This window comes from Tursiops truncatus, chromosome 8 (genome assembly GCF_011762595.2).
Source record: "Tursiops truncatus isolate mTurTru1 chromosome 8, mTurTru1.mat.Y, whole genome shotgun sequence".
NCBI classification, from domain to species: domain Eukaryota; kingdom Metazoa; phylum Chordata; class Mammalia; order Artiodactyla; family Delphinidae; genus Tursiops; species Tursiops truncatus.
Genome location: NC_047041.1, coordinates 17,945,341 through 17,968,821, shown reverse-complemented (window position 1 = coordinate 17,968,821; position 23,481 = coordinate 17,945,341). Strand labels below are relative to the sequence as shown.

General features: G+C 39.6%; 1 protein-coding gene, 1 long non-coding RNA gene and 1 pseudogene across 2 annotated transcripts in view; 1 reads left to right on the top strand and 2 right to left on the bottom strand.

The window, feature by feature from the left end:
- Positions 1 to 203: 203 nt before the first annotated feature.
- The window catches only part of LOC141279315 (uncharacterized), a 55,773-nt gene continuing 32,495 nt past the window's right edge, over positions 204 to 23,481 (top strand). Inside the window, exon 1 of the long non-coding RNA XR_012333325.1 lies at positions 204 to 388. This is a non-coding gene — a long non-coding RNA (uncharacterized lncRNA). The remainder of the gene's footprint in view (positions 389 to 23,481) is intronic.
- Positions 3,166 to 3,683, bottom strand: LOC141275657 (NXPE family member 1-like; annotated as a pseudogene).
- On the bottom strand, positions 18,942 to 20,149 carry LOC101319990 (NXPE family member 1-like). The gene is given in 3 exon segments (XM_073807941.1): positions 18,942 to 19,026; positions 19,028 to 19,532; positions 20,068 to 20,149. Coding segments are annotated over 3 exon segments (672 nt in total).

The following is a 23,481-nucleotide window of genomic DNA, read 5'->3' as shown; positions in this document are numbered from 1 at the left end:
TTAAGGGCCATTTTCATTTCTTCAACTAAATTGCCTACTCTTATCTTTTTCTAATTTTTCTATCTGGGCCTTTTTTCTTTTCAATTTTAAGAACTTTTTATATAATAGGCATAATAGTTTTTTGTCAAGGATGTAAGTTGCAAGTGTTTTTTCTCTATTTGCAATTTATCTTTTTTTTTTTTTTTTTTTTTTTTTGCAGTACGCGGGCCTCTCAGTGCTGTGGCCTCTCCCGTTGCAGAGCACAGGCTCCGGACGCGCAGGCTCAGCAGCCATGGCTCACGGGCCCGGCCGCTCTGCGGCATGTGGGATCCTCCCGGACCGGGGCACGAACCCATGTCCCCTGCATCGGCAGGCGGACTGTCAACCACTGTGCCACCAGGGAAGCCCTGTAACTTATCTTTTGACTCTGCTTATGGTTTTTGGGGGGACATGTAAAATGTTTTTATTTTTACATAGTCTGACTTATCAATCTGGGGTTTTAAGTTATCTGGACACAGAGAAAAGAGAAAGTACTTTATTCTATGTATTACAAATGTCTTTTCACAGTTTTGGGGGTTTTTTTTGCTCTCTTAATGGTATCTTTTGATAGCTGTTCCTGATTTTAATGTACTAAAACTTACCAGTATTTCCCCTTCTGATTAGTGTCTTTGGAATTCAGTCTAAGAAAACATTCTACCTGGAAGTCATAAAGTTATTTTCTTATATTATCTTCAACAGTACAGGAACTATTTATTACTGTGCTGATCAAACTATGCTCTGAGGACCTGTGCTAATTCTGAAATTCTGAACTGTTTTTTTACTGGTCCATGATGAGATAAGTACAGAGATTGAGAGTATGCATTCAGAAACTTTTATGGTGATGTGACATTACATGGCGTGCAAGAGGACTCATCTTGCTGATAGTTCTGGTGTGATTGAACTCATGTGGTGAGTCAGGCATCTGAGATTTTGGATATTTTTAAAAACATGGCTCTTTTAAAAAATTAATTAATTAATTTATGGCTGCATTGGGTCTTAGTTGCTGTGCGCATGGGCTTTCTCTAGTTGCGGCGAGCTGGGGCTAATCTTCGTTGTGGTGCACAGGCTTCTCATCCCGGTGACTTTTTGTGCAGAGCGCCGGCTCTAGGCACGCGGGCTCCAGTAGTTGTGACATGTGGGCTCTAGAGCACAGGCTCAGTAGTTGTGGTGCACGGTCTTAGTTGCTCCGCGGCATGTAGAATATTCCTGGACCAGGGATTGAACCTGTGTCCCTTGCATTGGCAGGCGGATTCTTAACCACTGCACCACCAGGGAAGTCCAAAAACGTGGCTCTTTACTACAGAGAGTGTGAGATGTATTCTTCGAGAAGCTTTATTGCTTTGCTTTTCGCATTTATGTCTATGATCTCCCAAGGACTGTAGGGGTCCAATTTTATTTTTCCCATATGGGTACCCTGTTTTCCCAGAACTATTTATTGAAAAGGGTCACTCACTGCTTCCCTCACTGCTCTGCAATGGTCTATTTGTCAGGAGCCAAGAGTTCTGTTCTCTGTATTCTGTTTCATTTGTCATGTTTCTCTTTGCACCAGTACCACACTGTCATAATTCTATAAATAGCTTTAAAATAAGTATTGATATCTGGAAAAGTAAGTTCTGTAACCTTCTTTTTTTAGAAGTATCTTGATATTTTTGGCCCTTTGAACTTTCTTAGAAATTTTAGAATCATATTGTCAAACTATGCATGTGCACACAGATACACACACACACACAACCTGTTCAGATTTTGTTTGGAATTGTGTTGCATTTATAGGTCTGTTTAGTCTTTCAATTTGTGGCTGGAGAGTGGTGTGTGTGTGTGTGTGTGTGTGTGTGTGTGTGTGTGTGTGTGTATCTTACACATTGTTGTATTTATTCCTATCTTTTGGGTTACTCAGTGTTTTTGATAGTTCACTGAGTTGTACTTTTAAGTTTTGTGTACACTCCTAAATATATTGTTATGTTTTACAATAGTGATGGTTTTAAAACATGCATTTACAAGAGGTCAAAAGTCCCAAATTTCTAAAATTAAATATAATACAACATAAGATACCATGGGATTTTAATTATATTTTCTAATCATCTATTGCTACTATGAGGGAAATTATTAATTTTTGTATGTTGAGCTTGTATTAGGTCACCTTCTAAATTTTTATATTTAGCTCTTTTTTTAAAGAGAATGTTTTTTTTAAAGAGAATGTTTCTTAAAGTGAGTGATCAGATAACCAGAACAGTTACTTTTGTTCTTTCTGACACATACAGCCAGGACACTGTTGAATAGAAATAGTGACAGGCATTCATGTTTTCTTCCTGACCTTAGTAAGAAACGTTTGTTATGTTTCATTCACTAAGTGATGTTTATTGTAGTTTTCTGGTAGATAAATTTTAAGTTACGGGAGCTTTCTTCTCTTCCTAGTTTGTTACTAGTTTTCCCCTCAACTTCCAAAGAATTTGTGTTCAAGTCTATCAAGATTTTTGTTTTAAACTAGGTGCTGGCAAACTATGGCCTAGAGGTCAAATACGTTTTACCACTTTTTTGGGGGGGACCCGTCATCTAAAAATGGTTTTTGCATTTTTAAAAAGTTGGGCAAAAATCAAAAGAAGAATAAAATTATATGAAATTCAAAATTCAATATCCATAAATGACGTTTTATTGGAACACAGCCATACTCATTCGTTTACATGTTGTCTTGGCTACATTTATGCTTTCATGCTACAATGGCAGAGTTGAGCAATTGTGACAGAAGTAATGGCCTGCAAAGCCTAAAACATTTACTATCTAGCCCTTTACAGAAAAAGTTAGATAACCCCTGTTTTAGACCATCATGATGATCACTTTTATTCTCTTTTACCCTACTAAAGTATCAGATAGGATGCTTTCCTCCACAAGTAATAGAAATCATGACCCAAATTTTACTTACAGAATAAAAACATTCACATGTAGACAAGCTCTGGGCATGGCATAATCATTCTTCGTGTCTGTTTTCTTGGCTTTGCAGCCTATATCGGTTGTCTTTGTTCTTAAGTGTCCTCCCTGCCCAGATGGAATCTTTTAAATTTGATTTTCTTTGTCCCTAAAATAAGTAAAACTTCTCTGACAATACAAATAGGATTATTTGCCGACTGGTCCCTAGGGATTTTGTGTATTGTTTTAACAAATGTAGTTTAAGTACATGTTAGTCTGATTTCCAATCATATGATCAGGTGTGTGGATACTATTGGTGCCATATGCAATGGTGCTATCCTAGGTATCAATGACACCTACACTGAAATTTTTGAAAATGTCCTTCCTGGTAAGATATTGAATGTTAACCGTGGATGTCTCCAAACCTCTTTGTGTCTATGTGTATCTCCCTGATGTTTTCTGTTTTAAGGATCATTTTAGTGTCCGGGCTTCTTAGGAATAGTCATTCAATAGCCTTTCCGACACTGATGGCCCTGCGAATGAAAATGTCAACGTGGAAGGGTCTGAAGTGCTAGCCAAATGTGGTGATGGCTGTGTTTCTTTGATGATGATGGCTGATATCTGGTCAGTTTCCTGGGATATAATCCTCATCTATCACAGAATAAGAAAGTGATAAAAGGGTAGCTATATTTTCCCCACTGACTTGGAATGTGTCTGTCTTTCTGTATCCAGAGGGAATTGTTTCTTAAAAATTCTAGTTCCATGAAGATAAAAAATTTTAGTGCTGATAAAAAAATAAATAAACCTTTTAACTAGAAGGACATGATTAATATTTTTAAAAAGAATATCCTACCATTTCAAATGCTCACCCATCAAGATTATTTCTGACTGGATCTTCCCTACTCTAGGGTAGAGTACCTGTTCATATGTGTGAAGTGTCAATCAAAATGTAAAGTTTTCATTGGAATTTATAAACAGGAACAACATTTCTTCTGAAAGAGGGAATACAATATATTCTTAATTAAAAGGCTCAAATCTAGAAAGATAAGTGAAGTTGAAAATAAAACAGCCAAAATGAGAGAATACTTATTAAAAGTATTATTAAATACTTATTAAAAGTATTTTTATACCAGCCTGAATTTAATACTTATTAAATACTTAATACTTATTAAATACTTATTAAAAGTATTTTTATACCAGCCTGAATTTCTAAAAGAATATAAAATAGTTACATACTTTTTACAACTTTGAGTAGGTAGTACGTCCACTACCACAGGGTAGAGTCTCCCAGGAGGTAAATGAGTTTTCCTTTTAAACATCCATTTATCTTAATTGTATTAACTGAATCTTGAAGTTCTATCATTTCTTTGCCATCTTTGCTGATGCTGTGCTGACTTAGGCCTTGGTCTCTAACCTGAATATCACTGGTCTGACAGTTGGTGTCCTTGTATAAAATCACTTACCCTTGTTCAATTAACGAAGCAATAATTTATTTTTTCTATGAACGTTTCTTTCATAGGAATATTTTTAAACATTTAAAAAATAGCTTAAAAATAACATATCCACATTTTAAAAACTTCAAAAAAGCTTAAAATATCTAACTTGAATTCATATTTTTAAATAGGATTTTGCTAAAAGTGACATGCAGCAGGCAACACAAACCAATATTCTTAGATTTTTCCAGTGAGTTCCATTAGAATTACAAGCTCTCTTGGCACATGGTCTGTCTTCCAATGTATCTCAGGTAGCAGTGCACCAAGAGTTTTGCTATGGGGTAACAGAGATCATCAGATTCCTTACCTGTCATGCTTCCTCGTCACTTGCTGTGTCACTCTCCTACCACTAGACCAATGCATCGTATTTTGATTGTTTACATCAGCACTTCTGTACTAATATCATATTCTGTATTAGATAGGAAGAAAATAATAATGACTTAAAAATACAAACCTATTTATCCCTCACATAACAGTCATATAGTGAGCAAGCCAGGGCTAACATGATGTTGCATGGTGTCAGGGATTCCAGTTCCTTCTGTCTGCTTGTTCTGCTGTTCTTTTTTCAGGGGGGGCTGGTGTGATACTCTTAATTTTATTATTCCTTTTACAACTTTACTGAGATTTAATTGGTGTACAAAAAAACGCATATACTTAATGTGTACAGTTCTTTACTGAGATTTAATTGGTGTACAAAAAAACACATATACTTAATGTGTACAGTTTGATGAGTTTGAACATATGCATAAACCCACGATGCCATCACCACAATTAAGGTGCTATTCTTAACCTATGACTTCAATCCCACGGGCTAACATGGCTCTTTCATCTCTTACCATTATATCTACAGTTCAGCCAGTAGGAAGGGGAGGGCTAGTTGTTTTACTTTTAAACGCATGACCTAGAAGTTTCCCTTATCACTTCCACTCACAATCCTGGCAAAAATCTAGTTATGGCCTTAACTAGCTGAAAGAAGGCTGTGGCCTTTAGTTTGTGACAATGGACCCAGCTAAAATTATGGTGTTCAATTACTAAAGAGGGAGAGGGGAACGGATATTGGGAGACCACCTGCTTCACTTTCCGTGCTTAGCCCCATGTAGGCCTTGTGGTCTCTGGTTGTCAATGTCCACATAATAGTCATCAACATGGTTGTTCTGTGCGTGTAACCTTTGGACAAATGGCAAAATGGTGCTGATTGCAGAACTGGAAAAATTCTGGATTAGCTATTCCTTGATGACCTGGAGGAGTTGTTAAGTCCTGGAGATTTTGGCCTGCTAAAGAGAGTTTTCATAATCCTATGAAATTCCTGTGTTGGAATTTCCATGTGACATGTTTGACCTTCTATGATGTTTGACATCATCACATCCTGGATGGCTGAATATCATAACTGTGGAAAATTAACATTGCTCTACCCATCCTAATAATGCACTGGCATACTTTGGTGAGAAAGATAGCCTTTGAGTTTATTATCATAAACCATATCTTGTATAATATTAATGTGTCAGGGTATTCATTTTTGCCAAGTGTCAAACTAAGCGCTCTGCAGGACTATTGCAAATATATAGCAAATTCTCTTATGATCAGTCTTACATGTTTATTTTACTTGATAATTTTAGAATAGGCTTGAATATTTTTTTTTTTTTTTTTAACATCTTTATTGGGGTATAATTACTTTACAATGGTGTGTTAGTTTCTGCTTTATAACAAAGTGAATCAGTTATACATATACATATGTTCCCATATCTCTTCCCTCTTGCGTCTCCCTCCCTCCCACCCTCCCTATCCCACCCCTCCAGGCTGTCACAGAGCACCGAGCCAATATCCCTGTGCCATGCGGCTGCTTCCCCCTAGCTATCTACCTTACTACGTTTGTTAGTGTGTATATGTCCATGACTCTCTCTCGCCCCGTCACAGCTCACCCTTCCCCCTCCCCATAACCTCAAGTCCGTTCTCTAGGAGGTCTGCGTCTTTATTCCTGCCTTACCCCTAGGTTCTTCATGACATTTTTTTTCTTAAATTCCATATATATGTGTTAGCATACTGTATTTGTCTTTTTCTTTCTGACTTACTTCACTGTGTATGACAGACTCTAGGTCTATCCACCTCACTACAAATAGCTCAATTTCGTTTCTTTTTATGGCTGAGTAATATTCCATTGTATATATGTGCCACATCTTCTTTATCCATTCATCCGATGATGGGCACTTAGGTTGTTTCCATCTCCGGGCTATTGTAAATAGAGCTGCGATGAACATTTTGGTACATGACTCTTTTTGAATTTTGGTTTTCTCAGGGTATATGCCCAGTAGTGGGATTGCTGGGTCATATGGTAGTTCTATTTGTAGTTTTTTAAGGAACCTCCATACTGTTCTCCATAGTGGCTGAACCAATTCACATTCCCACCAGCAGTGCAAGAGGGTTCCCTTTTCTCCACACCCTCTCCAGCATTTATTGTTTCTAGATTTATTGATGATGGCCATTCTGACTGGTGTGAGATGATATCTCATTGTAGTTTTGATTTGCATTTCTCTAATGATTAATGATGTTGAGCATTCTTTCATGTGTTTGTTGGCAGTCTGTATATCTTCTTTGGAGAAATGTCTATTTAGGTCTTCTGCCCATTTTTGGATTGGGTTGTTTGTTTTTTTGTTGTTGAGCTGCATGAGCTGCTTGTAAATTTTGGAGATTAATCCTTTGTCAGTTGCTTCATTTGCAAATATTTTCTCCCATTCTGAGGGTTGTCTTTTGGTCTTGTTTATGGTTTCCTTTGCTGTGCAAAAGCTTTGAAGTTTCATTAGGTCCCATTTGTTTATTTTTGTTTTTATTTCCATTACTCTAGGGCGTGGGTCAGAAAGAATCTTGCTGTGATTTATGTCATAGAGTGTTCTGCCTATGTTTTCCTCTAATAGTTTGATAGTTTCTGGCCTTATATTTAGGTCTTTAATCCATTTTGAGCTTATTTTTGTGTATGGTGTTAGGGAGTGTTCTAATTTCATTCTTTTACATGTAGCTGTCCAGTTTTCCCAGCACCATTTATTGAAGAGGCTGTCCTTTTTCCACTGTACATTCCTGCCACCTTTATCAAAGATAAGGTGTCCATATGTGCATGGGTTTATCTCTGGGCTTTCTATCCTGTTCCATTGATCTATCTTTCTGTTTTTGTGCCAGTACCATACTGTCTTGATAACTGTAGCTTTGTAGTATAGTCTGAAGTCAGGGAGCCTGATTCCTCCAGTTCCTTTTTTTGTTCTCAAGATTGCTTTGGCTATTCGGGGTCTTTTGTGTTTCCATACAAATTGCGAAATTTTTTGTTCTAGTTCTGTGAAAAATGCCAATGGTAGTTTGATAGGGATTGCATTGAATCTATAGATTGCTTTGGGTAGTAGAGTCATTTTCACAATGTTGATTCTTCCAATCCAAAACATGGTATATGTCTCCATCTATTTGTATCATCTTTAATTTCTTTCATCAGTGTCTTATAGTTTTCTGCATACAGGTCTTTTGTCTCCTTAGGTAGGTTTATTCCTAGATATTTTATTCTTTTTGTTGCAATGGTAAATGGGAGTGTTTTCTTGATTTCACTTTCAGATTTTTCATCATTAGTATATAGGAATGCCAGAGATTTCTGTGCATTAATTTTGTATCCTGCTACTTTACCAAATTCATTGATTAGCTCTAGTAGTTTTCTGGTAGCATCTTTAGGATTCTCTATGTATAGTATCATGTCATCTGCAAACAGTGACAGCTTTACTTCTTCTTTTCCGATTTGGATTCCTTTTATTTCCTTCTCTTCTCTGATTGCTGTGGCTAAAACTTCCAAAACTATGTTGAATAAGAGTGGTGAGAGTGGGCACCCTTGTCTTGTTCCTGATCTTAGTGGAAATGCTTTCAGTTTTTCACCATTGAGGATGATGTTTGCTGTGGGCTTGTCGTATATGGCCTTTATTATGTTGAGGAAAGTTCCCTCTATGCTTACTTTCTGCAGGGTTTTTATCATAAATGGGTGTTGAATTTTGTCAAAAGCTTTCTCTGCATCTATTGAGATGATCATATGGTTTTTCTCCTTCAGTTTGTTAATATGGTTTATCACATTGATAGATTTGCGTATATTGAAGAATCCTTGCATTCCTGGAACAAACCCCACCTGATCATGGTGTATGATCCTTTTAATGTGCTGTTGGATTCTGTTTGCTAGTATTTTGTTGAGGATTTTTGCATCTATGTTCATCAGTGATATTGGTCTGTAGTTTTCTTTCTTTGTGACATCCTTGCCTGGTTTTGGTATCAAGGTGATGGTGGCCTCGTAGAAGGAGTTTGGGAGTGTTCCTCCCTCTGCTATATTTTGGAAGAGTTTGAGAAGGATAGGTGTTAGCTCTTCTCTAAATGTTTGATAGAATTCGCCTGTGAAGCCATCTGGTCCTGGGCTTTTCTTTGTTGGAAGATTTTTAATCACAGTTTCAATTTCAGTGCTTGTGATTGGTCTGTTCATATTTTCTATTTCTTCCTGATTCAGTCTTGGCAGGTTGTGCATTTCTAAGAATTTGTCCATTTCTTCCAGATCGTCCATTTTATTGGCATAGAGTTGCTTGTAGTAATCTCTCATGATCTCTTTTATTTCTGCAGTGTCAGTTGTTACCTCTCCTTTTTCATTTCTAATTCTATTGATTTGAGTCTTCTCCCTTTTTTTCTTGATAAGTCTGGCTAGTGGTTTATCTATTTTGTTTATCTTCTCAAAGAACCAGCTTTTAGTTTCATTGATCTTTGCTATTGTTTCCTTCATTTCTTTTTCATTTATTTCTGATCTGATTTTTATGATTTCTTTCCTTCTGCTAGCTTTGGGGTTTTTTTGTTCTTCTTTCTCTAATTGCTTGAGGTGCAAGGTTAGGTTGTTTATTCTAGATGTTTCCTGCTTCTTAAGGTGGGCTTGTATTGCTATAAACTTCCCCCTTAGAACTGCTTTTGCTGCATCCCACAGGTTTTGGGTCGTTGTGTCTCCATTGTCATTTGTTTCTAGGTATTTTTTGATTTCCTCTTTGATTTCTTCAGTGATCACTTCATTATTAAGTAGTGTATTGTTTAGCCTCCATGTGTTTGTATTTTTTACAGATCTTTTCCTGTAATTGATATCTAGTCTCATGGCGTTGTGGTCAGAAAAGATACTTGATACAATTTCAATTTTCTTAAATTTGCCAAGGCTTGATTTGTGACCCAAGATATGATCTATCCTGGAGAATGTTCCGTGAGCACTTGAGAAAAATGTGTATTCTGTTGTTTTTGGATGGAGTGTCCTATAAATATCAATTAAGTCCATCTTGTTTAATGTATCATTTAAAGCTTGTGTTTCCTTATTTATTTTCATTTTGGATGATCTGTCCATGGGTGAAAGTGGGGTGTTTAAGTCCCCTACTATGAATGTGTTACTGTCTATTTCCCCTTTTATGGCTGTTAGTATTTGCCTTATGTATTGAGGTGCTCCTATGTTGGGTGCATAAATATTTACAATTGTTATATCTTCTTCTTGGATCGATCCCTTGATCATTATGTAGTGTCCTTCTTTGTCTCTTTTAATAGTCCTTATTTTAAAGTCTATTTTGTCTGATATGAGAATTGCTACTCCAGCTTTCTTTTGGTTTCCATTTGCATGGAATATCTTTTTCCATCCCCTTACTTTTAGTCTGTATGTGTCTCTAGGTCTGAAGTGGGTCTCTTGTAGACAGCATATGTAAGGGTCTTGTTTTTGTATCCATTCAGCTAATCTGTGTCTTTTGGTGGGAGCATTTAGTCCATTTACATTTAAGGTAATTATCGATATGTATGTTCCTATTCCCATTTTCTATATTGTTTTGGGTTCGTTATTATAGGTCTTTTCCTTCTCTTGTGTTTCTTGCCTAGAGAAGATCCTTTAGCATTTGTTGTAAAGCTGGTTTGGTGGTGCTGAACTCTCTCAGCTTTTGCTTGTCTGTAAAGGTTTTAATTTCTCCATCAAATCTGAATGAGATCCTTGCTGGGTAGAGTAGTCTTGGTTGCAGGTTTTTCTCCTTCATCACTTTCAGTATGTCCTGCCACTCCCTTCTGGCTTGTAGGGTTTCTGCTGAAAGATCAGCTGTTAACCTTATGGGGATTCCCTTATGTGTTATTTGTTGTTTTTCCCTTGCTGCTTTTAATATGCTTTCTTTGTATTTAATTTTTGACAGTTTGATTAATATGTGTCTTGGCGTATTTCTCCTTGTATTTATCCTGTATGGGACTCTCTGTGCTTCCTGGACTTGATTAACTATTTCCTTTCCCATATTAGGGAAGTTTTCAACTATAATCTCTTCAAATATTTTCTCAGTCCCTTTCTTTTTCTCTTCTTCTTCTGGAACCCCTATAATTCGAATGTTGGTGCGTTTAATGTTGTCCCAGAGGTCTCTGAGACTGTCCTCAGTTCTTTTCATTCTTTTCTCTTTATTCTGCTCTGCAGTAGTTATTTCCACTATTTTATCTTCCAGGTTACTTATCCGTTCTTCTGCCTCAGTTATTCTGCTATTGATCCCATCTAGAGTATTTTTAATTTCATTTATTGTGTTGTTCATCATTGCTTGTTTCATCTTTAGTTCTTCTAGGTCCTTGTTAACTGATTCTTGCATTTTGTCCATTCTATTGTCCATTCTATCTCCAAGATTTCGGATCAACCTTACTATCATTATTCTGAATTCTTTTTCAGATAGACTGCCTATTTCCTCTTCATTTGTTAGGTCTGGTGCATTTTTATCTTGCTCCTTTATCTGCTGTGTGTTTTTCTGTTTTCTCATTTTGCTTATCTTACTGTGTTTGGGGTCTCCTTTTTGCAGGCTGCAGGTTCGTAGTTCCTCCTGTTTTTGATGTCTGTCTCCAGTGGCTAAGGTTGGTTCAGTGGGTTGTGTAGGCTTCCTGGTGGAGGGGACTAGTGCCTGTGTTGTGGTGGAAGAGGCTGGATCTTGTCTCTCTAGTGGGCAGGTCCACGTCTGGTGGTGTGTTTTGGGGTGTCTGTGGCCTTATTATGATTTTAGGCAGCCTCTCTGCTAATGGGTGGGGTTGTGTTCCTGTTTTGCTAGTTGTTTGGCACAGGTTGTCCAGCACTGTGGCTTGCTGGTCGTTGAGTGAAGCTGGGTGCTGGTGTTAAGATGGAGGTCTCTGGGAGATTTTCGCCGTTTGATATTATCTGGAGCTGGGAGGTCTCTTGTGAACCAGTGTCTTGAAGTTGGCTCTCCTACCTCAGAGGCAGAGCCCTGCCTCCTGGCTGGAGCACCAAGAGCCTTTCATCCACACGGCTCAGAATAAAAGGGAGAAAAAGTAGAGGGAATTAGTAGACGTATGAGGAAAGAAAGAAGGAAAGGAGGGAAGGAAGGAGGGAAGGAAGGAAGGAAGAAAGAAAGAAAGAAGCAAAGAAGGAAAGAAGGCAAGAAGGAACGAAAGGAGGGAGGGAGGGAGGAAGGAAGGAGGGAAAGAAGGAAAAACAAAAAGAAAGAAGATACAGTAAAAATAAAATAAAGTATAATAAAGTTATTCAATTAAAAAATTCTTAATTAGAAAAAAAAAAAGGACGGATAGAACCTTAGGACAAATGTTGGAAGCAAAGCTGTACAGACAAAGTCTTACACAGAAGCGTACACATACACCCTCACAAAAAGAGGTAAAGGGGGAAAAATCATAAATCTTGCTGTCAGAGACCACCTCCTCAATTTGGGATGATTCGTTGTCTAAAGGAGGGAAGGAAGGAGGGAAGGAAGGAAGGAAGGAAGGAAGAAAGAAAGAAGCAAGGAAGGAAAGAAGGCAAGAAGGAACGAAAGGAGGGAGGGAGGAAGGAAGGAAGGAGGGAAAGAAGGGAAAACAGAAAGAAGATACAGTAAAAATAAAATAGAGTATAATAAAGTTATTGAATTAAAAAATTCTTAATTAGAAAAAAAAAAAAGGGACGGATAGAACCTTAGGACAAATGTTGGAAGCAAAGCTATACAGACAAAGTCTTACACAGAAGCGTACACATACACCCTCACAAAAAGAGGTAAAGGGGGAAAAATCATAAATCTTGCTGTCAGAGACCACCTCCTCAATTTGGGATGATTCGTTGTCTAAAGGAGGGAAGGAAGGAAGGAAGGAAAGAAAGAAAGAAAGGACGAAGGTAAAGTATAATAACGTTCTTAAAATTAAAATTGATTATTAAGAAAAAAAATTTTAAGAAAAAACCATGGACGGATAGAACCTAGGACAAATGGTGGAAGCAAGACTATACAGACAAGATCTCACACAGAAGCATACACATACACATTCACAAAAAGAGGAATAGGGAGAAAAATCATAGATCTTGCTCCCAAAGTCCACCTCCTTAATTTGGGATGATTGGCTGTCTATTCATGTATTCCACAGATGCAGGGTACATCAAGTTGATTGTGGAGCTTTAATCCGCTGCTTCTGAGGCTGCTGGGAGAGATTTCCCTTTCTCTTCTTTGTTCTCACAGCTCACAGGGGCTCAGCTTTGGATTTGGCCCTGCCTCTGCGTGTAGGTCGCTGGAGGGCGTCTGTTTTTTGCTCAGACAGGACGGGGTTAAAGGAGCCGCTGATTCGGGGGTTCTGGCGTACGGAGGCCGGCGGCGGGGAGGGAGGGGCACGGAATGCGGGGCGGGCCTGCGGCGGCAAAGTCCGGCGTGACTCTGCACCAGCCCGAGGCCCGCCGTGCGCTCTCCCGGGGAAGTCGTCCCCGGATCCCGGGAACCCGGCAGTGGCGGGCTGCACAGGCTCCGCGGAAGAGGGGAGTGGAGAGCGACCTGCGCTCGCACACAGGTCCCTTGGTGGCGGCAGCAGCAGCCCCAACGTCTCCCGCCCGCCTTGGGGTCCGCGCCTCCAGCCGCGGCTTGCGCCCGTCTCTGGAGTCAGCGCCCTCAGCCGCGGCTCGCGCCCGTCTCTGGGGTCCGCGCCCTCAGCCGCGGCTCGCGCCCGTCTCTGGGGTCCGCGCTTTCAGCCGCGGCTCGCGCCCGTCTCTGGGGTCCGCGCTTTCAGCCGCGGCTCGCGCCCGTCTCTGGGGTCCGCGCTTTCAGCCGCGGCTCGCGCCCGTCTCTGGGGTCCGCGCTTTCAGCCGCGGCTCGCGCCCGTCTCTGGGGTCCGCGCTTTCAGCCGCGGCTCGCGCCCGTCTCTGGGGTTCGCGCTTTTAGCCGCGGCTCGCGCCCGTCTCTGGAGTTCCTTTAAGCAGCGTTCTTAAACCCCTCTCCTCACGCCCCAGGAAACAAAGAGGGAAGAAAGAGTCTCTTGCCTCTTTGGCAGGTGCAGGCTTTTCCCCGGACTCCCTCCCGGCTAGCTGTGGTGCACTAACCCCTTCAGGCTATGTTCAAGCCGCCAACCCCAGTCCTCTCCCTGCGCTCCGTCCGAAACCGAAACCCTAGCCTCAGAGCCTCAGCTCGCAGCCCCGCCCGTCCCGGCGGGTGAGCAGACAAGCCTCTCGGGCTGGTGAGTGCCGGTCGGCACCGATCCTCTGTGCGGGAATCTCCCCGCTTTGCCCTCCGCACCCGTTGCTGTGCACTCCTCCGCGGCTTCGAAGCTCCCCCCTCCGCCTCCCGCATCTCCGCCCGCGAAGGGGCTTCCTAGTGTGTGGAAACTTTTCCTCCTTCACAGCTCCCTCCCACTGGTGCAGGTGCCGTCCCTATTCTTTTGTCTCTGTTTATTCTTTTTTCCTTTTGCCCTACCCAGGTACGTGGGGAGTTTCTTGCCTTTTGGGAGGTCTGAGGTCTTCTGCCAGCCTTCAGTAGGTGTTCTGCAGGAGTTGTTCCACGTGTAGATGTATTTCTGGTGTATCTGTGGAGAGGAAGGTGATCTCCGCGTCTTACTCTTCCGCCATCTTCAGGCTTGAATATTTTTAAGAGTATGTTAGTAATAGTTTTAAGATTCCATTGTATTTATTGATTAGTTTAGGGATTGTGGCAGGCAGACTAATGGCCCTCCAAAAATATCTGCTTTATAATCCCTGAGACCTGTGAATATGTTACCTTCCGTGGCAAGTGGGACTTTCCAGATATGATTACGGGTATGGGTTTTGAGCTGGGAGATTATCCTGGATTATCTGGGTGGGACCAATCTGAATCGCTTTAGTTATCAAAAGTGGAAGAGGGAAGCAGAAAAATGGGTCAGAAAGATGTGGTGTGAGGACTTGACCCACCATTGTAGCTTTGTAAAAAAGGAGGAAGGGGGCTGCGAGGAATGTGGGCAGCCTCCAGAAGCCTGAAATGACAAGGAAACTGATTCTGCCCTAGAGCCTCCAGAAGGGAATGCCGTCCTGCTACACCTTAATTTTAGCCCAGTGAGACTGATGTTGAACTACTGAACTGCAGAACTGCAAGGTGATACATTCTTGTTGTTTCAAGATGATACATTTTTGTTGTTCAAGATACTTTGTTACAGCAACAATAAGAAAATAATGCAGAGATGATTGACATTTTTTTCAGTATCAAGTCATCCCACCCAGAAACAAACAGTATTTTTTCATCGATTTATATAAATTTTATTTTATATCACTTAGTAGCAATTTAAATTGTCTTTCTGTAGGTCATGCACATTTTGTTAAATTGTGAATCAGCTCTTTAAAGTACAAAGCAGATTGCATCACTCTCTTCCTTCATTGTCTTTTTGTAGCTTTCGAAAACTTACTGCATAAACACTAAAATCCTCAGCTTTGTACTTGAGAGCCTCCATGATTTAGCTTCTTCTTTTTTTTAGCCTCATGCTTCACTACATTGCACCAAATGCTCTCACTCCTTTGGGCTGTTGAACAAAGTTCATGATGATTTTGCTCCTGAGTAGAGTTACCAGATTAAAAAAATACAGAATACTAAATTGAATTTGAATTATTTTTAAGGAGCAATAATTTTTTAGTGTCAGTATTTCTCGTGCAATATTTTCCCTTTATCTCATGTCATATGCATAAGAAATTAGGAATTACTGAAATTGAACTGACACTTTGTATTATTATTTGCTAAACCTGGCAACCTTACTCATGATCTTTATGAGTTTTCTCTTTCACCTCATTCCCTGTCTACAGATATCCTTTGGGGCTAAGTCAAATACCACCTTATCATAAGCCCTTCTGCCTTTTTACTTCCTTCATAGAATTGGTAGGTTAAATGTCTTTCAGATTGCAGCCTTGCTGAACATTTATTTTTCTCCATTTGCCCATAACGCCTCATATCTGTTAGAATCTCAATAAACATTTGCTGAATAAATGAATAAATATTAGGCAATAAATCAGTTGAGGTACATCTCAAAATGATTGTTATTGGTAAACTCTTAGGCTTTAAAGAAAGTTATTTTAAAGCTAAGTATAAACATTGTTCTTTCATAAGTAACATGGCTTTGTGTTTAACACTAAAACACATTTAATGAAACGGCAAACTCCATATAAAACTGCTAAGTGCATCCACTAAAGGTTAGGAAGGTATGCCCACAGAGAATTCGGCTAACTAAACCAAAATGTTTCTACTCTGAAGCTGTGGGTATCCATCAGAGATTTGTACAGAATGTCCCCCAGACAGAATCACTGACTCTAGGAGATGCATTCCTGGGTTTAAATATGGATGTAGGATATGAATACTTTCCCCTTTGGGATAAATTGAGATGAAATCTGTTATAAAAAGAGTTTGAAATAATTTCCTTGACTTGATTTCTCTCTTTAAAATCCAAGGTGATTGACACCACAGACCCCTGCTAGGAATGGTGTTCCTGGAAAATCGTGATTGCTAGGGTTGATTCTGATAAAGTTTCCTCTGTGTCAGAATGTCTCTTAGAAGATCCATGCCAAGCACCACGTACCACAGGACAAAGCAAACTTACTGTTATATCAGGAGACATCAATGTGGTTAAGATGTTTCATCATTTCAACTCCTATACTGGACCTTCAAAAATATAAGACAACAAATTACCCTGCTGTCTGTTGACACAATACAAGTAATAGAAGCTTGTGAGTGAAGGATAATTTAAAATTTGCTACAGCTGCAAGCTATTATGGTTGTTGTAAATATTGTATCTATTGGGCATTGTATATGAATTAGGATTTTTTATTGTATATCCATTGTATATGCATTAGGAAAACTATTTACCTTTCTGGGAGCACCTTGAAGTCCAGGGCAGCTCTGCTCTTCTGTCACATGCAATCAGTGTGTCCTGGAATTTTAGTTTCAAAGTATTTATCTAATCTGAAAGTCCTCCTCTCTCTCTACTTACACATCACTTATTCAAGTTCATACAGTATTTTTCTTAGATTACTGTCAGCCTCTAGCCAGGCCATCTCAATTTTATCCCATCTAAATTCTTCAACACAACTGCCAGAGCATCCTTTCTTATTGCAAATGCAACTGCATTACTGCTTAAAATCCTTTATTTTAAAGTTGTTTATTTAAAATCCCCATCACTTACCTAAGGAGTTCAGGCTTCTTAGCCTGGCATGAAGACCTCTTCTCATAGGGTTCCTGCTTCCCTCTTTATATATGTTTTCTGCTATGTTTACCTTCCATTTTTCCTAGAAACTTGCTTTCCAAGGGTTGTAATCTTTATGAAGGAAGGTAATATATTTGCCTGGTCCACTGCTGTGTCCCTGATACCTCACAAAGTGGCTGGCAGAAAGTCATGTTCAGTCTGATGCATGAATAAATATACACTGCATTTCTTTCCTCCAGTTGATGAAAGACTCTCTGACTCTCCTACTTCAAAGCTCTTACGCTCCCTTTGATTCACTCTTTGTTCCAGTTCTGTGTACATGTGTAGGTAAGCGGTAGCAGGCAGAAAGGGGACACGGGGGAATGGGGACCCAGGTGCCAGGTAGTACAATGGATATAAGTGGTACCTGATTTGCTACTATGGATGTCTCTTCAGGTTCAATCCAGAGAAAGGAAGGGATCAACACATTTTCATCCTTACTGGGACTTAGGCATAAGAACACTTACTGGGTAGGAAGAGATTTGGTGAGGGGTACCATCAGAGATCAAAGGGAAAGAACAGAAACCCAACTGTGCTTTTACTTGTTTCAGAAGGGAATCAAAGACTATTGATCAGAAGCCAACACTTGGATAACTCTGTAAGATCTGAAATGCATGTTATTTTTCCATGTTTGCTATCCATACGTTACTTCCTCTTCGCGTATTTTTTGGGAGCTTAAGGGGAAAAGACTGTAAGCTTGACTTAGAAAACTGCTGAGAAAGGGGTTGCTGAGAACCTAGCATTCCACTCTATGGCCAAGCTTAAGGAAAGTGAATTCCCAGGAAAAAAATGGATCCCTAGGGGGAAAAAAAAGAATGGAAAGGGAAAAGGAAATGGATTGAGACTTACAGAAAGTTAGCAAAGTAGCCAAAGAGTCTGGAACTGATAGGTTGTCTCAGGGGTTGGCCCACAGGTTCTGGGATTTGTGGTGGCATATAAGTTATCCTTTGTAAATTCCCAAACTGACTCATGAAGTGTTTTGCAGCTTATGGTAGAGCTGGCAGACCAGGAAGTAAGTATGTTTGTGAGGAATGGGAGAAAATCTTGGCATTGACACTGCCATGATTGATATGAGAAACATGCTTACACCCCAGTTTATGGAGGTCTGTTCAACTGGAGGCTTCCGAAAATCACTAGATCACAACTCAGGGAGTATGGAGGACTCCTCCAACCTGATATCTGAGAATATCTGAGAATACCTGATCTTGAGATCAATTGGGGATGACCAGTAGGAAGGAGTTGGATCGTTGGAAAGATGACTCCGGTTGCAGTGTGGACAATGGATTAGAGAGGGTAGGCTAGGCAGAAAGGAATCTGTGACAAGTAATCTAGATGAGATGATGATGATGATCTGAACTCAGGTAAGAGCAGTAATCATGGAGAGAAATGGATAAATGTGAAAGATACTTAAGAGGTAGAATCTACAGAATATGATATGGGGGATGAAGAAGCATGGATGTTACCATACACTTATCAAGGAATCCTTTTCTGGTGTAACATCTATTAACTAACACAGCAGAATACTTTTCCATTGAACATATTTTGTAAAACCTAGGTCTACAGTAAAAGATATGACTGAATCTGAGAATACCCGTCATCATGGAGAAGGACAGGCATATATAATATAGTTCACCTTGGGCAGCCCTCTTTTATTGAACATCTGAGTGAGAATGCCAACCCTGGTGGTAGGAGTCATGAACAGGGGGCTCAGGAAGATGCCGCATACCTGATCAGACCTTAAAGAGGCATCTGAGAGGGTCATGCTCAATACATATATATATTTTTTTGCGGTACACGGGCCTCTCACCATTGTGGCCTCTCCCGTTGCGGAGCACAGGCTCCGGACGTGCAGGCTCAGCGGCCATGGCTCACGGGCCCAGCCGCTCCGCGGCACATGGGATCTTCCCGGATCGGGGCACGAACCCATGTCCTCTGCATCGGCAGGCGGACTCTCAACCACTGCGCCACCAGGGAAGCCCCATGCTCAATATTAATTGAGGTAGGCAATGTAGCTCTGCCTGTGGGCACCTCTCAGGGTATCTGAAAGTATACTTAGCTGTGAAAAAAAGCTTCTTCCTTGACAGTAAGATAAGAAATTTCTCCATTCCTGGTGGTCATGTCAGTCAGGGCCTCACAGAGTGTGTGTTGAGGTCAGAAAGTAGAATTCTTGGACACGAGTATCCAGGTTCTCACACAGTTCAGCACTTGAATTTAAAACCAGGGTGCAAACAGTATTGACATGGGAGGTGCCATTGGCAAACTGGCCCGTGAAGATCACCCTGTCATAGCCTTGGTTCCTTGCCCTCCCGAGAGCCTACACCCCTTCACTGGGGAGGATGAGCAGGAGAGACAGAGACACCCGGCCCTCCCAGAACAGGGTGAAGCTGACAAGGTAGGTGCCATTGTTGAAGTCTGTCACCTTTCCCGAAGCACCTGCCTTCAGGGCTGGGGAGGACATCCTGGCCCTCAGGAAATCCCCGCCATATTCCTTCCTGCGTCCCAAGTGGTCCCTCACCTCCAGCAGGACGTCTAGCTGATCCCCCCTGCAGTATGTGTCTTGAGGGCTGAGGAGGGTGGCTTTGCTGTGTGTGGCGCTGGTGGTGGAGCTCACATGGGAGAAGGGTCTGGGTGGGATCAGCTGGTCTGGGTGGGGTCAGCTGGGATCCATGATCCCCTTTATTCTCAGTTCAGTCTCTGTTGGTGACTTTGACAGGCTCGGTGATGTTTTAGGGTATGGGGACTTTGTGGAGCTGTTCCAGTGGCGGAGGGAAATGGGTAAGTTAGAGTGAACGAAACTGAAGGGGCAAGGAATGAGACATACTATGAAATGAACCTGTCCAAATAATTTTTACTTCTTCTGTGTTTGAATATTTATTTACATATTATCATCAATTTTATTTAAACTCTGACAATTTTGAATAAAATGTATACTACACATTCATCTTTAACCTCAGTGTTTTTGAGAATGCCTGAACAGTTGTAGATAAATATATTAAATCCAAAATATAGAGCTCAGAGAATACTTATGAGTAATAAATTGATTCCAGTGCATTTACTCTTCCTTTTCTTATACATCTTATCACCAGTCATCATTAGCTTCTGTTAGTTCTACTTATGTATATCTTTTACCCTTGTCTAATAGTCTTTTCTTCCCCAACTGTATTATAGTTCAAGTCACCATTGTTTATTTCCTGAATTGCAGAAGTCATTCCAAGGGTCAAAGCTTCAGTTCCGCTTTCTCCCCAATTAATTTTCTCCATTGTTGCTAAATCAGTCCTTCTCAAGCAAAACTCTCTTCACGTCCCTCCCTGCTTAAATCCCTTCAATGGCTTCTCATTACCCTGGGGGTAAAGTCTAATTTTGATATGGCTTTATGCTATGACCTCTTTTATAACTCTCTCTAGTTCCTGCCACTCCTTTTTTGCATTCTATTGATACATTTTAATGAGTAACTGTTTTTATTTTCTGGAGCTGACCTTCCTTTCCTTCAGTTCTCACTCTTTATTAATACACCTCTTCCAGGATGGCTGGCCACCTCCACATTTTCCCCCGAACCACCTAAACATCTGTTAACTTCTTACTGAAAAATCTTTAGAACCTTAGAAGTTCCTTTTTATCTTTTTAGCACTAGATCATGTTTTTATAGGTTCTCAAATTCAGTAATTTCCAAATCTTATCGATAGTCAGAAGTGCCTGCAAACTTTTCTAAAAATATGGATTCTCAAGCTGCAGCCCAGATCAGCTGAATCATAATCACTAAATGCCTTGCCCGAGAGTTTGTTTTTCAAAAGCCTCACATGCAGTCAAGTCAGGTAATTGTGAGAACAATGATTATAGACTGGTGGTTGTCAACCCTTTTGTACTTTAGAACACACATAAAGCTTCAACAAAAAATATAGGTCCACTGCACCCCAGCAATAAAATCAATAAGACCCACGTGGTTGGTACAAAGCAATAGAGTAAATCAAAAGGGACAAGAAACAAGAAAATGAGATATAATTAAAAATAAAAATGAATAGAACCCAAGTTCCTTTCAAGGTCAGGAATAAGATAAAAATGTTATCCACTTTAGAAGTCCTGAACAATAAAACAAAACAAACGAACAAACAAGTGTATGAGAATTGTGAGGGAAGAAGCAAACTGTCTTATTTTTCATTTTTCTTTTCTTTTTTAATTTTATTTTTTGCAGATGTTGTTATTGTCCACCAAAAAACCCCCACCAGAGTTAGCAAATTGTTAGCATTTACAGAGTCACAAAGGAGCTGGATACAAAATAAACTTGTAAAAATAGCATTTATCTATACCAGTAATAATCACCAGAAAATACAATAGGAGATAATCTCTGACCTTGTTGGAGGCATTTTGAAAACTCTTTTGAAGAACATTTTTAAAAGACCTTGAACGAAAAGCTTTAACATTTTTAAAAGTAGTAGAGCCTAATATTATAAATTTGTTAATTTTCCCTCAAATAATTTAAAAATTCTATGTATTTATTTTTTTAATTGAAGTATAGTTGATTTACAATATTGTGTTAGTTTCAGGTATACAGCAAAGTGATTAGGTTATATCTATCTATCTACCTACATATTTCTGATTATTTTCCATTATAGGTTATCACAATGTATCAAATATTGTTTCCTGTGGTATACAGTAAGTCTTTGTTGCTTATCTGTTTGATGTACAGTAGTCTGTATCTGTTAATCCCATACTCCTAATTTATACCTCACCCTGCCTCTTTTTCCCTTTTGGTAACCATAAATTTGTTTTCTATGTCTGTGAGTCTGTTTCTGTTCTGTGTATAGATTCATTTGTATTATTTTTTAGATACCACATACAAGTGAGATCATATAAATTTGTCTTTTTCTGACTTCACTAAGTATAATATTCTCTAGGTTCATCCATGTTGCTGCAAATGGCCATATTTCATTCTTTTTAATGGCTGAGTAATATTCCATTGTATATACATATACCACCTCTTCTTAATCCAGTCATCTGTTGATGGGTACCTGGGTTGTTTCCATGTCTTGGCTATTGTAAATAGTGCTGCTGTGAACATTGAAGCACATGTGTCTTTTCTAATTATAGTTTTCTCCAGATATATTCTCAGGACTGGAGTTGCTGGATCATATGGTAGCTCTATTTTGAGTTTTTTAAGGAACCTCCATACTGTTTTCCATAGTGGCTATACCAATTTACATTCCCACCAACAGTGTAGGAGGGTTCCCTTTTCTCCACACCCTCTCCAGCATTTGTTATTTGTAGATTTTTTGATGATAACCATTCTGATAAGTGTGAGGTGATTTCTAATTGTGGTTTTGATTTGCATTTCTCTAATAATTAGTGACGTTGAGCATCTTTTCGTGTGCCTGTTGGCCATCTGTATGTCTTCTTTGGAGAAACGTCTATTTAGGTGTTCTACCCATTTTTTGATTATGTCGTTTGTATTTTGTTATTGAGTTGTATGAGCATTTGTGTATTTTAGAAATTAAGCCCTGGTCACTTGCATCGTTTGCAAATATTTTCTCCCATTCTGTAGGTTGTCTTTTCATTTTGCTGTTGGTTTTCTTTGCTGTGCAAAACCTTATATGTCTGATTAGGTCCCATTTGTTTATTTTTGCTTTTATTTATATTGCCTTGGGAGACTAACCTAAGAAAACATTGCTATGGTTTATGTCAAAGAATGTTTTGCCTACGTTCTCATCTAGGAGTTTTATGGCATCATGTCTTGTATTTAAGTCTTTAAGCCATTTTGAGTTTATTTTTGTTTACGGTGTGAGGAAGTGTTCTCACTTCATTGATTTACATGTGGCTGTACAGCTTTCCCAACACTAGTTGTTGAAGAGACTATCTTTTCTCCATTGTATATTCTAGCCTCTTTGTCGAAGATTAATTGACCACAGATGTGTGGATTTATTTCTGGGCTCTCTATTCTGTTCCATTGATCTATATGACGTTTTTGTACTAATACCACATTGTTTGTTTTTTTTGGCCATCCTCACAAAATGTATTTATTTATTTATTTTCTTATTAGTCATCCATTTTATACACATCAGTGTATACATGTCAATCCCAATCGCCCAATTCATCACACCCCCACCCCCCGCCACTTTCCCCCCTTGATGTCCATACGTTTGTTCTCTACTTCTATCTCAATTTCTGCTCTGCAAACCAGTTCATCTGTACCATTTTCTAGGTTCCACATATATGCATTAATATACGGTATTTATTTTTCTCTTTCTGACTTACTTCACTCTGTATGACAGTCTCTAGATACATCCATGTCTCTACAAATGACCCTATTTTGTTCCTTTTTATGGCTGAGTAATATTCCATTGTATATATGTACCACATCTTCTTTATCCATTCATCTGTCGATGGGCATTTAGGTTGCTTCCATGACCTGACTATTGTAAAATAGTGCTGCAATGAACATTGGGGTGCATGTGTCTTTTTGAATTATGGTTTTCTCAGGGTATATGCCCAGTAGTGGGATTGCTGGGTCATATGGTAATTCTATTTTTAGTTCTTTGAGGAACCTCCATACTGTTCTCCATAGTGGCTGTATCAATTTACATTCCCACCAACAGTGCAA